At 45.3% G+C, this 15464-nt stretch overlaps 3 protein-coding genes across 5 annotated transcripts; 2 read left to right on the top strand and 1 right to left on the bottom strand.

Annotated features, from left to right (window-relative positions):
- The first annotated feature begins 48 nt into the window (after positions 1–48).
- Positions 49–6074, top strand: MRTO4 (MRT4 homolog, ribosome maturation factor). The gene is made up of 8 exons (XM_072155221.1): positions 49–318; positions 435–493; positions 1464–1567; positions 2414–2495; positions 2572–2639; positions 3204–3355; positions 4791–4867; positions 4944–6074. Exons 1-8 carry the CDS (start codon positions 291–293, stop codon positions 5097–5099), a joined length of 726 nt encoding a protein of 241 aa, XP_072011322.1. The 5' UTR covers positions 49–290; the 3' UTR covers positions 5100–6074.
- A 163-nt stretch (positions 6075–6237) lies between these two features.
- LOC140134713 (aflatoxin B1 aldehyde reductase member 2-like) lies at positions 6238–14999 on the bottom strand. Its single transcript, XM_072155220.1, has 7 exons — positions 14720–14999; positions 13899–14086; positions 13513–13617; positions 7446–7542; positions 7237–7336; positions 7026–7155; positions 6238–6792 (listed from the first exon to the last, which is right to left on the bottom strand). The coding sequence occupies exons 1-7, from the start codon at positions 14898–14900 to the stop codon at positions 6631–6633; spliced, it is 963 nt and encodes a 320-aa protein (XP_072011321.1). The 5' UTR covers positions 14901–14999; the 3' UTR covers positions 6238–6630.
- On the top strand, positions 10420–13110 carry LOC140134711 (uncharacterized). Of its 3 annotated transcripts, none has more exons than XM_072155215.1 (2): positions 10420–11929; positions 12038–13110. In XM_072155215.1, exons 1-2 carry the CDS (start codon positions 10901–10903, stop codon positions 12902–12904), a joined length of 1896 nt encoding a protein of 631 aa, XP_072011316.1. In that variant the 5' UTR covers positions 10420–10900; the 3' UTR covers positions 12905–13110. The 3 variants fall into 3 exon arrangements, with proteins under 3 accessions (XP_072011316.1, XP_072011315.1, XP_072011317.1); XM_072155214.1 differs by having other exon boundaries at positions 10421–12529; positions 12602–13109; XM_072155216.1 differs by having other exon boundaries at positions 10422–12147; positions 12397–13108.
- Positions 15000–15464: the final 465 nt, after the last annotated feature.

Genomic DNA, 15464 nt, shown 5'->3' with positions numbered 1-15464 from the left:
ACCCACACCATCGAGACATAAAATCCCGGATTGATCGTCTATCTACCATAGAGATTAATCTTTAGGTGCAAAGTTTCAGAATTTTGTTAAATCGCATATATTATCTAATTGGTCTGTACAGTCACATCCCGGATACTGGCAAATCAATAGCAAATTATTACGGTGACAGGATGACGCCCCCTGCAGGCAATCATATAGACAGCTCTGCAATCCCATAATGCTGTGCGCAGCTCGGGGTCCTTAGACACACGTCCAGCCTGAACTACACGTGATTGAGAGCGAGTGCGAAAATGCCTAAATCTAAACGGGACAAGAAAGGTGAGAGGGGCCCCTGAGGGCCACATCACCGTTAAATCATCAGCCCTGAGGGCCACATTACTGTATAGTTATCAACTGAACATAGATAAGTCATAAATCATTTTGCTTTTCCACAGTGTCACTGACCAAGACAGCCAAGAAAGGGTTACAGGTGAAACAGTCCCTCATAGAGGAGGTAAGTCATGTCTGTTCTCAATCCAGGGTAGTGACATGTGGCACTACAAGTCCCAGATAAGATTTTATTACCATGATAAGCTTATAAGTGTCCTGAAAAGTTATATAACATCACAGTATAAGTTGTACCTCAGCAGCTCTGCTTGCTATCAAGTAGACAAACCCATTTAGAAACTAGAAGGCCATATATATTTCTTGTAGCTGATGGTTTGTTACAATGTATCCAGTCCAGACAACTAGAAGACGGGCTGCACGATGGCTGAGTGAATAGCACTTCTGCCTTGCAGTGCTGGGGTCCTGGGTTCGAATCCCACCCAGGTCAACATCTGCAAAGAGTTTGTATGTTCTCTCCGTGTTTGCGTGGGTTTCCTCCAGATACTCCGGTTTCCTCCCACACCCCAAAACATACTGATAGGTTGTTTAGATTGTGAGCCCCATGGGGACAGGGACTGATTTGACATGCTTTGTGCAGCGCTGCATAATCTATGTGCACTATATAAATAAAGAATTATTATAGAAGACCATATATAGTTCTCTTCGCTGATGGTTTGTTACAATGTATCCAGTCCAGACAACTAGAAGGCCATATATAGTTCTCATAGCTGATGGTTTGTTACAATGTATCCAGTCCAGACAACTAGAAGACCATATATAGTTCTCTTCGCTGATGGTTTGTTACAATGTATCCAGTCCAGACAACTTATCTGTGAACTAAACCCATCGGCACCACAATCCGCATCTCCCCTCCTGATAGGTTGTTACATTTTTTCCTGCCCTGAAACGAAGTAACAAACTATGTTGCAAAAAATAATTCCATTCTCTGTTGGCAAGCAGTGATCCTGTAATGGAGCTCCAGGGAACACAGCGATATATTGCAGTGCTTTTTATTATAAAATGTTAAAGGCTATTTGGTATCAAATGGGACACATAATGTAATTGCTTTATTTATATCTTACGTTTTTCTTTCCCAGCTGCGGAAATGTGTGGACACCTACAACTATGTGTTTGTAGTGTCTGTGGAGAACATGAGGAACAACAAGCTGAAGGATGTACGGAACGCATGGAAACACAGCCGGTATGTCTGAGTCTTCCACTATGCTAAACGCAATGAGGGGACTAAAAATTTTTAAGGGAAATTCCCATGAAACCCGTTAGGTCCTAACTTGCTGATCAGTGGGTGTCACGGCTCTGAACAATATTCGTCAGCTACATAGAGATGGATAGGGCAGCACAGACCTGCACAGCCGTCATCTCCGCCCATCTCGGGGAGAGACAAAGTGTCTCATGGAGGTTCATCGGACCCCCATTCTTGTGATCATCGTGGGTCTCATCCCTGTGGATAGGGCCTTATTTATTTTGTGGGTAAGCCCCTTTAAAGACCTATGCCTAGAATAAGCTCTACAGCATTGTCACAGTCTAACAAATAGAGAGTCTTTTATGGTATAGTGGCTTTGTGTGGTACTGCAGCTTAGTTCCATACTTTTGAAAGGAACTGAACTCCAAAAAGGCCTTATGACTGGTAGAGGTGACATCACAAGCTGAGTTGTTAATTGTTTGACCTTCAATATCTAAACCTTCCTTTTAACAGTGATGTCAGCACTTGTTCTATTAGTTATTTCCATACCCTTAAAATGCTACATGACCTATACCCAATTATAAGAGATAATAGTAAAAATCTATTCCTTACAAAATAAGTTTCTTGTCATTGGGTAAATTATGGATGATCTCCCTGTCTTTACCAGATGTATCTCCTGCACTCTGCTCGTCTCTGCAGACTCTTTTAGGAGTTGATCTAGTGGGGATAGTTTGTTGCACGGCAAAGGCCGCTCTCTCACAAGTTTATTTGTCCTGCTCATTATAACACACTTATAGTATTATTTAGTTGTGATGTTTCAAATATTGACATCTCTTCATCTTCCAGATTATTTTTTGGCAAGAACAAAGTGATGACTGTGGCTCTGGGGAAGGATCCCTGCGATGAGTACAAGGATAATTTACACAAGGTAAAATTCTGTGCAGATTGTCTCCTTAACCTTGCATTAGAATTACATTTATAATTTTTTTTTTTACTACCTGTAGTTGAGCAATTGCCTTAAAGGAGAAGTCGGGATCCTGTTTACCAATCGCACAGAGAAAGAAGTTACAGAGTAAGTATCTGGGGTCTCCCCTTATCCCTCTTTTCAGTCCTTTAGCAAAGACACTTACTCGGGGTCTGTTATCTTGTGGAGCCCTGAAGTTAATGGAGAGTCAGACGAACTTTAGGGTGACTGTATTGCTAGCTATATCTATAGCCGTGCCCCATCGTTCCCAGTTCCTGACCAGCAAAGCTCTCTGCATTCTACATGACTGCAGTATAACTGCATAATATGGAACAACATGGCTGTTGAAGAGTTTAGGAGGTTGGGTTACAATTTTGAAGAGATGCTATTTCAGAACTAGACCTAGCTGTGGAAGGCATGAAATTGTATTTTATAGTAATGGCAATGTGTGTGGGCTGTCATGTGGGTATCCAAAAGTTACAGTTGCAGGAGTGAAGGACAATGAAATAAAAGTCTTTGTCTACACTATTGGGTGACCAAGTACAACTTTCTGATTTCTTTAATATTGGGTACTGCAGCTCTGGAGCACATGCAATGTTATATGGATGCTGCACATTTTCTGGTTGAATGTTTCCTTTGCCAGAAATAACACCTTGATGTGATTTCTTACAGATGGTTTGATCAGTTTAAGGAAACTGACTTTGCCCGAGCTGGAAACAAAGCCCCTTATGGTGTTGTTCTTGATCAGGGGCCCCTGGAACAATTCACACACTCGATGGAGCCACAGTTACGTCAACTGGGCCTGCCCACCACACTGAATAGAGGTTGGTCCTTGTCACTGGGGGAAGGAAAATTTATCAGAACTAGGTACATTGTGTGCCAAGATGAATTCTACAACGGGTCCTGTCTGGCGTAAAATTTAGCTACAGCCTGCATAAGAATCCAGGTATACACAAATATGCCAGCCTGGGGTGGCACTGGACCAGCTGTCTCCCCACTCACGTGGGGGAAAGTGGTGTAAGGGGGGAAATTTCGCAATTCCTACCCCTGTACCAGAAAATTGGCTGGTCCTCCTATGTCTTTACCGGGTTGTCCTGTCTGTTAGGTCAGTATCCGACAAGTATACTGTATTCCAAAGGGAATGTATTCTTCATGTCGACGATAAATCCCGGAGTGATCAGATAACAGACCTTACAGTCATGTATAATAATTTGTGATTCTAGGGGTCACTGACTCATTCTGAGACTATAGTCCTTCACTGAAGGGAAGGTATTGAGGAGGCAGGGACTTCTAGCCTCCTAGAAAACTACAGATGACTGTGTTTTGGTCCCAAGCTAACACTTTGAAATATATAGGTGCATGCAAAAAACGTGGAGTGAGATTTCCTCAATGGATACCAGATAAAAAATAAGGACTTCTTCTGGCGCAGCCCAAGGAATCACAGCTATGTGTAAAGCTCTATCTTGACTCAATTTAATATTCTAATCAGGATAAAAAAACCTACAGATAAAATCGGAAGATTAGTTATTTTTATTCCTCAGAATTTTTTTTCTGTATGTACTTTAGCCTGATTATAATTGAGCTTTACGTATAGCCGTGATTCCTTGGCCTGCGCCAGAAGAAGTCCCTATTTTCCATTGAGGTAATTACACTCCACCTTTTTTTGGATCCACTTATGCAATCTCTACAACCCGAGGAGAGCAAATCACCCAAGGGCAAGGTCAGGGCAGCACCCAAAAACGTGATCTGACATTGTGAACCACTAAAGGTGAGCGGAATACACATATGAATTCATAAACACTAGAAATAAATCACTTTTATTTGCACTAGACAGAGCCTGTTGTTCTTTGTTTTTTTTTTTTGTTTTTTTTTCCCCGTCTTGACTTTGAAACTAAACTTTGTATCATCTGTGTGACTTTTAAAATTATTTATTCTTGTGGATATCTGCTGCCTAACGTACTACTTTTACACGCATAATGGATTTGTTAGAATATATCAGCTCGCTGGACAGATTGTAGAGAATTGACTGCAGTCACACATTGCTATGCTCCATCTGTGTAGGATGTTGGAGTGGATCTAAACAGGAACGTTTTCATGCACTGATTGATATTAGAGACCTGGAAATTAAGACTTGATGAGTCCTGATTATAATGCATACAGACTTTTTCTCTACCGTGTTCATTGGCAGAAAGATCTGAAGCTTTGTACTGTTTGTGTGTCGATGAGAACCGGATTTTGACATATTTTTCACCTTTTCAGGAGTGGTGACTCTTCTGTCAGATTACGAGGTGTGTAAAGAGGGCGATGTCCTGACCCCTGAGCAGGCACGGATACTGGTGAGCTAACATTTTGATTGGGGGGGGCAGCGTATTCATGGTGGCCATGTGACTAACAACAATTCTCTTTTTGCAGAAACTCTTTGGCTATCAGATGGCAGAATTTAAAGTGTCCATTAGATCCATGTGGGTGGCAGAGACTGGAGAATTCCAGCAGTTTTCAGAGGGAGATGAAATGGAGGAAGGTGGTGGTGGTGATGATGATGATGATGATGATGACGATGCAGAATAAGCTTCACCTCTTTTACATGGAGTGTTACAGTCTATATGAGGTAGCAGCTTTACCTCCAGCTCCTCGGCCGATGAAGTACAATGACTGACTGTTCAGAGGGGGCGTAACTGTGTTTTAACAGATGTATATAAACCTGTGCTGCAGGTTGGACTTATCCTTGTACATCCAAAGAATATGCAATGAATACTATCAGGAATCCACTCCTTGTGCAAGGGGGTTGCAGGACCCCATCAGCACAGCCACGTCGCGCAGTCTAAGTGAGCACCTGACACTGTACTAGCAGGACATCTACCACCAGGATGAAAGACTGTATGCAAATGAGCCTGAGGGGCTCAAAGCTCCTTTCACACCCATGGAGCCTGGAGGCCCCCAGGCTCATTTGCATACAGTCTTCATCCTGGTGGTAGATGCCCTTTAATATGTCAATTACAAGCACATTTTTACCTTGCAGCTTCTGGCCATTCTACTACTGGTAACGTACCCAGTAAATTGTCTGTAATCTAGTCCATATTACACCTGTACAATATCGCTGAGACCAGCTTCAGATGATCACATTTGATTCATGAAATACTGCACCATAGTCATCTACTTCTCTGTGGGATTTCGGTCCTGTCTCTTAATACTGGGAGCATAATACTGTGATTTTTGGTCCAGAAATTAGGCCAATGTTTGGTTTGTGGAAAGTGGCAGCTTTTTCAGATTGCTGGGAATAATTTTGGCAGGAAATATACACAGAGTGAACATATACTAAACCTTATGACAAAGTGGTTTTCCAAGTGTATTATTACACCCATTTGATACTCATGACTTATCCTAAGGATATACCAACGCTATAATAAACTTATACAGTCCCTTTAAATTAAGCTCCTCCTCTTTTAACTGCATTTCTAATAATCTTAATAATTGGACTGTGTGGATTCAAAATGTTTTGTGTTTTTGCAACTTTTAAAATACATGTAGTCCCCGGGTTATATACAGGATGGGTTCTGTTGGTTTATACTTGAGTTGAATTTGTATGTAAGTCTGAACTGGTTATATTTTATAATTGTAGCCCTAGCCAAAATTTTTTTTTGTCTCTTTGACAATTGGATTTTTAAAACTTTTGGTTTGTGATAAGAAACTGGATTAACAATAAATCTGAATTGCAGACACATTTAATAATTCTTACAGATGATTATTGTAGCCTGGGACTAAAGTACAGTAAATTACCAATCTCCAGAGGTGTGTCTGTAACTAGGGGTCGTCTGTAAGTCGGGTGTTCTTAAGTAGGGGACCGCCTACTAAGTAGGGGATTTGGTGCAAGTTCACACATATTGATGACTTAAGAGTGATGACCAAATGGGAAGGGTAGGTCCATGACATCTGTCCAGATAGGATCCACACGGGTCACCAAATGAAACAAAAAAAACTACGTAGTGGACAGAGGGTTTACTCCTCATCAAAGAGCCGGAAACTTATGAGTAGAGTTGTATCACAATATAAAGCAGCAGATCTGCTAAAAGATAATTACAGGACCGAAAAAGTTTGCTGTTTAGCGGAAATAGCTAGGACAGTCGTGAGCGACCAGGTTCCAGGCTTCGTCAAAGGCGGCGACTACAGGTGGAAGCAGGGGCCCGCCCTCGGCGCCATCCAGGTTCTGCACCAGCTGCTCCTTACTGGACATCCCCAGGATCACAGTGTCGCCCTGACTGCCCTGGAAGCAAAAGAAATGTATAACAGTAAAATTTTTAAAAAAAACGTCCTGACTCCACAGCAGCACAAAATATTTCAGTTTTTTTTTTTTAATTATTTTTCTTTTTCAAGGCCTAGGGGGAATGCCTTTGCTGCAGAATATTCTACCACTTTTACTTTGTAAGCCAGGTCTGTGACCCCGTTTTCCCCCCTAGAATGAATCCCATAGTCATAGATGATAACCCATACTCGCACCTGTAGTTTGGAGTGGTGATACATCCAGCGGAGAGCAGCAGACGTCAGGCTGGGTCTATCCTTGCCATACGCCTCCTCCAATGCCTTCTGCACAAGGTCAATGCCTTCAAAGTATTGTTTTTTCCAGTATCTGTATGGTAGAGTACATACAGTCAGGAGACCCCATCAGTGACTTCCCTAGTATTCTATTATAAATATCCTGTATACTGACCTGCTTCTGTTTAAATCAGACCATTTAGTGAGAAAAAATCTGCTAGGTTCCTGCTCCTTATCCTTGTCATCATATCTGTATCTTCCGGTCAGCAGCCCCCCTGTACAGAACAAGACAGCAGTCACAATCCTAACAAAAATCATTATGAATGTCACAGCCAAAATGGCCGCCCCTTGTGGCCTGTCCACTGCACAGGTCAAAGCACTTACCGGCCAGTGGATTGTAGGCGTAGAAGCGAATTCCTAGTTGGCGCAGGCAGGGGATCAGCTCCGTCTCGACTTGTCTGGATGTGGCGTTGTACAAACCCTGGAGGGGAAGCGCATACCCTGATTAGACTAATGTCCCCATCACATGAGCCCCTTTAGCTGCAAGAGGGAGACTATGTCACAAAGACCTTCCAATGCTCTGATGTGCTCAGGCCACGTATAATGTGTAAGCTGCTCTTTTCGGAGATCTGAGGCTGCACTATTGAGGCATTGTAACGACAACAGAGACGTTGTCATCATCCATATCAATGTACTAATCCGGGTGTAGATGAGGATTTGGATCCACAAAGGTCTCTATGATACCAATGGACCTGCCGTATAAGACCACCCTGCTGTGGATGTGTCACTGACCCCCAATAAAGTACAGGCAGTCCTTGGGTTACGTACAAGATAGGTTCCGTAGGTTTGTTCTTAAGTTGAATTTTTGTATGTAAGTCGAAACTGCATATTTCCATAACGTCCCCCATGACGGCCCACTAGGAGGATGACCCTTGACCTCTGTAGGGACAGGAAGCAGAGAGGTTAAAAGCCTCCCCCCACATCCTCCCGCCAGTGTCTTCCTGTCCCTACAGGGGTCAGGTCAAGAGAGGGTCTCTCTCCTCCTAAGGGGGGGGGGGACGTTTTGGAAAAAAAAAAAAAAAAAAAAAAACGGAGAAGGATCTCCATACTCACCAAGCCTTACCTGGGGTTACGCCGACTGCGGTCCAAGTTCCCCTCCGGACAGATCCTCGGTTAGCCCGGCGGCTGCGGGCTCTCCCTGGACGTTATCTTCGTTCCGGCTGGCGTCCTCTCCGGCGGGCTGGTCACCAGACTCTCGCGCGGACGCAGGAAACTACGTTTCCCAGAATTCCCCCTGTTCGATGACGACTTCCGGTCGCGACCGGAAGTGACCGCGGACCGGGCGCGGGACGCAGTAGGAGCCACCGACAGGGGGATGGGCTCCCCATGCAGGTATTTAAATCCTCAAATAGCGGGTAGTCAGTTGGTCTGAGGTCTATGACTCGTTTTCTTCTTGGCCGGCCGTCCCAGACATCATAATGGCTGATGAGGCAGACTTGGGCCTACTCCACCCCCCGGTGCACGTGAGTGGTGCTGTATGGCAACATATACAACTGTTTTTTGTGTGAGCTCCAAGTCATTGTCTCCTTGCCTTCCTTCCCTAGGAGCAAGTTTCTAAGGGGAAAGGCAAGGAAGAGAAATCAGGAAAGGAAAAGAGTAGAGAAAAACCTGAAAAAAGCAGGATTCCTGTTAAAAAATGCAGTATGTGCTTCCGTACACTACTAGAGGGCTATAAGAAACCGATCTGCAGACTCTGCATAGAAGAATTCATGCGGGAGGAGAAAACGTCTTTTATGGACGAGCTTAAGTCCTTTATAGACGAGAAGGTGGTTTCTTCAGTGGCGGCGGCTACGCAGGGAGCCCCACCCCCACGTAAGAAAGCTCGGATAGTATCGGCTTCCTCCTCAGAGGAAGAAGAGGGGTGTATTTCAGACTCTCCCTCCTGCTCTCTGGCGGGAGACCAGGATCATCAGGATCGTGAGCAGGCAACATGTTCCCGCTACTTATTCCAAAATGAGGATCTGGACGATCTTCTGAAAGCTATGAGAGATACATTGAACCTCGAGGACGAGGAACCCCCTCTTTCTCGCGAAGATGAACTATTTGGGGGACTCAAAGCCAGGAAACAGCGTGTCTTTCCCCTCAATGATACCCTTAGGGGTCTAATTAGTCAGGAATGGAGAGACCCTGAGAGGAAAATCGCGGTCTCTAAGAATTTCAGGAAACGCTTAGTCTTCGACCCTGAAGAGTCAAAGGATTGGGACTCGTTCCCCAAAGTTGATGTACAGGTTTCCAAGGTCTCTAGGAAGATGGACCTGCCCTTTGAAGATTCGGCTCAGCTAAGAGACCCAATGGACAGGAAATCAGAAGCCCTTTTAAAGAAAGCGTGGGAAACTTCCATGCTAAGCCTAAAATCGAACTTAGGAGCCACTTCGGTAGCAAGAACACTATATTTCTGGCTGGGGAAATTAGAGTCCCATATCCGGGAGGGTACTCCCAGAGAAGACTTACTGGAAAGCATACCATTGTTAAGATCTGCTACTGCCTTCCTTGCTGACGCATCTGCCGAAGGAATAAGGTTTGCTGCAAAAGAAGGAGCTCTTACCAATGCCACCAGGAGGGCCTTATGGCTGAAACAGTGGAGCGGGGACATCCGCTCTAAATCCAAATTGTGCAGCATTCCTTTCTCCGGAGACTTTGTGTTCGGACCCGAATTGGACGCTATACTCGAAAAGGCGTCCGACAGAAAAAGGGGATTTCCAGAGTCCAAAACAGTACCCAAGAAATCTTCCTTTCGTCCTTTTAGGAACACCGGAGAGACTTACCGTGGCAAAGGTAAGCAAGGACGGTGGAGTTATCCCAAAGGAGGAAGGGGAAGGGGTTTCCTTTTCTCTAACCTCCCAGAGGGTCCAGGAAACAAGAAACAATGACGCCAGAGTGGGGGGGCGTCTCCTGGGATTCCTATCCCAGTGGACAAAGGTCACCTCGAATCCCTGGGTACTATCTATCTTGGAATCAGGCTACAGGATAGAATTCTCATCACCCCCCCCTTCTCCAAGGTTTGTCGCTCCCTTACCCTCTCTCTCTCATTCTACACATTCCTTCATTTGGCAGGAAGTGTTTCATCTAATCCACATGGGAGTGGTGGTGCCGGTCCCTCAAGAACAAGAAAAATTGGGATTCTACTCCCCGTTGTTCCTCGTCAAAAAACCAGACGGATCAAATCGCCTAATTATCAACTTGAAAGAGCTAAACCGCTTCATCGTTTACAGAAGATTTCGCATGGAGTCGGTAAGAACAGCTACCCAACTTATTCACACAGGCTCCTATATGTGCACTTTAGACCTAAAAGACGCATATTACCATGTACCTATTCACCCCTCATCTCAGAGATTCCTAAGATTCTCGGTTCTCTCTCCCGAGGGCTCTGTCTTACACTTTCAATTCCGTGCACTTCCATTCGGTATTTCATCGGCTCCAAGGGTCTTTACCAAGATCATGGTGGAGGTGGTAGCCTTTTTAAGACTACAAGACATATCAATCATCCCTTACCTAGACGATTTGCTAATTATAGGGAAAGACAATCAAAAACTAATCTTGGCAAGAGAGTCTTCCCTAAGAATTTTAACAGAGTTGGGGTGGTTAATCAACCTGAAAAAATCAAGTTTAGTACCCTCCACTCGAAAGACCTTTCTAGGGATCATTCTAGACTCAACTCACCAAATGTCTTTTCTTCCTCAGGAGAAAATATCCAACATAAGGCATCAGATTCGTTCATTCAGACGGAAGGACTCTGTACCAGTCAGACAGGCGATGAAGATCCTGGGGCTCCTCACAGCATGCCTTCCTGCGGTCGCCTGGAGTCAGAGCCATACTCGGATCCTTCAGAGTTGGATCCTAACCCTCTGGAACAGGAAGTCTTCAGGTCTAGACAAGAAGATCCGGATTCCTTCCTTTGTAAAGAGGGACCTGCTGTGGTGGATGGAATCAAGGAACCTAGAGAAAGGAGTATGTTGGCACCACCTCCCAACCATCACCATAGTGACGGACGCAAGCAGCTCAGGCTGGGGAGCAATCCTTCCTTCCCACTACGAGCAGGGGTCCTGGACTCTAGCCCAAGCAAAAAGCAGCTCAAACTACAGGGAGTTAAGAGCGGTCTGGGAAGCGCTAAGATCGAACACAGCCTATCTGAGGGATCATCATATCCACATTCTCTCGGACAACGTCTCGACAGTGTCCTATTTAAGGAGACAAGGGGGTACAAGATCTCCAGTATTATCGAGTCTGGCTCGTACCATCTTCCAGTGGGCGGAAGAAAACATCCTTTCCATCTCTGCCACTCATTTGAAGGGATCCCTCAACAGAGAAGCGGATTATCTCAGCAGGAGAGAGATCCTACCGAACGAATGGTGTCTCAACCAGGAAATCTTCCTACATCTAACCAGCGTCTGGGGCATGCCCCAAATAGACCTATTCGCCACGAGGGAGAATTCAAAATGCCAACAATACTTCTCTCTGGAGGCCGGCGAGTCCAGAGATCACTTGGACGCGTTCAGCCATCGTTGGAGCGGAAGTCTTATGTATGCCTTTCCCCCAATTCCCCTAATTGCGAGAGTACTCAGGAAAATCTTGCTCGACCGGTCAAGGGTGATCCTGATCTGCCCAAACTGGCCAAAAAGAAGCTGGTACCCACTGCTGAGGTCCCTATCTGTCCAGCAACCCTTTATTCTACCGATTCAGAAGGACCTGCTATACCAAGGTCCGATTTTCCATCCCGATCCAGGAAGACTCCGTCTGGCGGCTTGGATCCTGAGTTCGAGTTCCTAAGGTCCCAAGGTCTCTCTCGGGCCGTAATAACTACGTTGAAGGCAAGTAGGAAAAAGGTTACTTTCGCCATATACCATAAGATATGGAAAAAGTTTGTGACCTTTTGTGGGGCTAATCCCCCCTCTCAGTCTAACCCAAATATTTTACAGGTACTAGACTTCCTGCAAAAAGGACTAGAAATTGGTCTTTCTACTAGCACTTTGAAAGTCCAAATTTCGGCTCTGAGCGCATTCTTCGACCAACCCCTGGCGGACCACAGGTGGGTCAAAAGATTTATTGCTGCTGCAAATAGAATTAGGCCTCAGGTTCTGAAACGGGTTCCCTCCTGGGATCTCTCCCTGGTTCTAGATGCTCTCTCCAGGCCTCCCTTTGAGCCTTTAAAAGACGCTAGTATAAAAAACCTAACCTTAAAAACTTCCTTATTAGTAGCTGTGACCTCAGCTAGAAGGCTGGGGGAACTCCAAGCCATTTCTATTAGAGAACCCTATATGTGTATTCTCCCTGACAGGATAACTTTGACTCTGGATCCAAGCTTTGTTCCTAAAGTGGCGTCCAGGTTTCACAAGAACCAAGAAATAATTCTTCCATCATTCTACGGGAATCCTTCTTCAAGCAAGGAATTGGAGTGGCATTCCCTGGATGTAAGGCGCTCGGTCTTAGAGTACTTAAAAGCTACGAAACCTTGGCGCAAAGATCACAATCTCTTTGTTCAGTTTCAGGGGAAGAACAAAGGGGTAAAGGCATCCAAAACCACGATCGCCAGATGGTTAAAGACTGCCATAGCCTCCTGTTACACAGAACAGGGGAAGGAAGTTCCTCCTAACCTTAAAGCCCATTCCACCAGAGCCATATCCGCCTCCTGGGCAGAGAAGAGGGGCGCTTCTCTTGAACAAATCTGCAGAGCCGCCACCTGGGTTTCTTCATCCACCTTTGCAAAACACTATCGGCTGGACTTACCCAACTCACAGGATCTCGCCTTCGGTCAGAAGGTTCTCCAGGCTGTGGTCCCACCCTAACTCTACTAATTTTGTAGATCTCCTAGTGGGCCGTCATGGGGGACGTTATGGAAATTGTGAATTAGACTCACCGGTAATTCGGTTTCCATCTAGTCCTCCATGACGGCCTATATATTTTTCCCTCCCATGTTTCTTTCACTTCTTTGAAAATTCTGTATGTGATTCTAACAAGACAGAATAAAAATATGTTGTATCTTCCACCGGTGTAGTTATTTGGTAGACACTGGCGGGAGGATGTGGGGGGAGGCTTTTAACCTCTCTGCTTCCTGTCCCTACAGAGGTCAAGGGTCATCCTCCTAGTGGGCCGTCATGGAGGACTAGATGGAAACCGAATTACCGGTGAGTCTAATTCACAATTTTATAATTGCGGTTCTAGACAAATTTTTTTTTTTGCCCCAGTGACATTTGGAGTTTCAAAGTTTTTTGCTGTAATGGGAACAAAGATTATCAATAAAGCTTCATTATAGACACTTTACAGCTGATCATTGCAGTCTGGGACTATAGTAACATCCAGAGAGCTTCATCAGAGGTCACAGTGGACAGAGGGGTCCGTCTATAACTAGGGTCATCTGTAAGTCAGGTGTCCTTAAGTAGGGGACCACCTGTACCTGGTAGACGGTCGGCAGCACCCAGTTCTTCTCCTTACAGATGCGGTAAATCTTCATCACCTCCCATGACACGTAGTTGGATAGACCCAGCTCCTTGAACTTTCCCTAGAAGGAAATAGCTGCTTATTACCCAACAAATTGTTCTATTGATTATATTATATTGCAATTCCTCAGATTTTCAATATCTCTGCTTGATTTAAGTAAACAGCATTCTTTGTACAGTTGAACTTGTTCTGATTTCACAGCTGAAGGTTTGTTACAATTGCACGCAGTCAAGCAGTTTAGCAATCTGAACTCTATATTTTATTTACTCCACTGGGGCCAGCACCAATTTCGAAAATTGGGTGGGGGGGGCCATGTCTTGAGCAGGACAGACATGATTTTACCTCCTGGTACAGCTCCTGGCAGGCGGCCAGTGTCTCCTCCAGGGGGGTCTGGTGGTCAGGTACGTGCAGGTAGAAGATGTGGACGCTGGGGGTCTTCAGCCGCTGCAGTGAGGCTTCTAGCTGCTGACGCACGCTCTCTGCTGACAGGTTCTTCCCCTCCAGTGGATTTGCTTTAGTCGCTATCTTCACTGCAGGAAAATTAATCATTCATTTAAAGGGTTTTAATTGTTATGCAGATTGGGGGAGGTCACGGGTCTCACAGCAGCCATTAGCCATGAAGGGCCATTGCAGGACATCAATGAAAACTCATTCACATCCATTCAATATAAGCTATTGCTCTCGGTTATCGGCTGGGGAAAGAGCCTGTAGAACAGATAAATGCAATCTTTTGCTCCCTGTGCAGTGCAGGCTGGGGAGTTGGTGTCTAGAGGAATGGTAGATATAGGGGCTCATTTACTAAGGGTCCGCGGATCGCATTTTCGTGGGGTTTCCCGCATTTAACAGGGGTTTTTGGCACACACGATCTGATTTTGGCACATCAGCGCCGGATTTCACGCAACACAAATCGGGGAGCGGGCCGTTGGCGATCGCAAATTGTGTCTGAAGACATGCACTTACAAGCACCGGGGAGAAGAAGGTGAACTCCGGCGGACCTCAGCGGGGAAGCGACACTTGCAGGATCTCTGGCGAACAAGCTACGTAAATCGCGCCGGACTTCACCTACGTCTGACCGTCCGGATCGGGGAACGCGACAGGACTGGGTAAATAAATGTGCCCCATAGTATGTTGTTGATCCAGGCCCAGTACACGTCTCCACTTACCTCCAGGGCCAAGCCCCATGTCCCCCAATATTCGCTCGCTCTCTCCATCAGCATAAATATGTGCAGTGTCCACCTCATTGTATCCGCGCCTCAGGAACTCCATTAGCACCTGTTCACTGGATTTGGCATCCATGCGGCGCCCAAACTCCATTGTACCCAGAACGGTGCGGGGCAGAGACATGGTGAAGAGAGATGAGGACAAGACGGAGAGACAAGCCAACCTTCTACGGCCCCGACAAGGTGCAAGAGACCAGGCTCCTGGTCATGTATTAACTCAACATGGCAGCGAGCCCAGGAATCATAAGTGTCATATTAACTAAGATAACAAAGAGGCCAGAACCTGAAAAACGCCCTAAATGATTAATAGCCCCTCCCTCCGATCGCTGCGGCAGGTAACATGCCATGTGCATGCCATTGGCTGCATTCACATGTTGCGTTTTGTTTGCGTTTTGAAATGCATTACAACAGAGGAGAGGTGATTCGCCTGATTATATTACTGTTATCGTTTGTGTTTATAAAACGCAACATAAATGTAAAAGTCAGTACTTTCAGCAAACTTGTTGTAAATAAATTATTAGGACGTGTTCGTATGCAGAGTTTGTATTGCATTTTGAAACGCAACACAAATGCTGCGATAATGGGACTTGCCAAATCACAGATGCCCAACCTTGCATGCCAATTGTGCATGTTGGGAATAAGGCAGGCACTGGGAGGGTAGAGGTGTAAATGCTCGGGCCCGCCACAT

Source organism: Engystomops pustulosus, chromosome 6 (assembly GCF_040894005.1).
Source record: "Engystomops pustulosus chromosome 6, aEngPut4.maternal, whole genome shotgun sequence".
In the NCBI taxonomy this organism is placed as follows: domain Eukaryota; kingdom Metazoa; phylum Chordata; class Amphibia; order Anura; family Leptodactylidae; genus Engystomops; species Engystomops pustulosus.
This window is presented reverse-complemented; position numbering and strand designations above follow the sequence as displayed.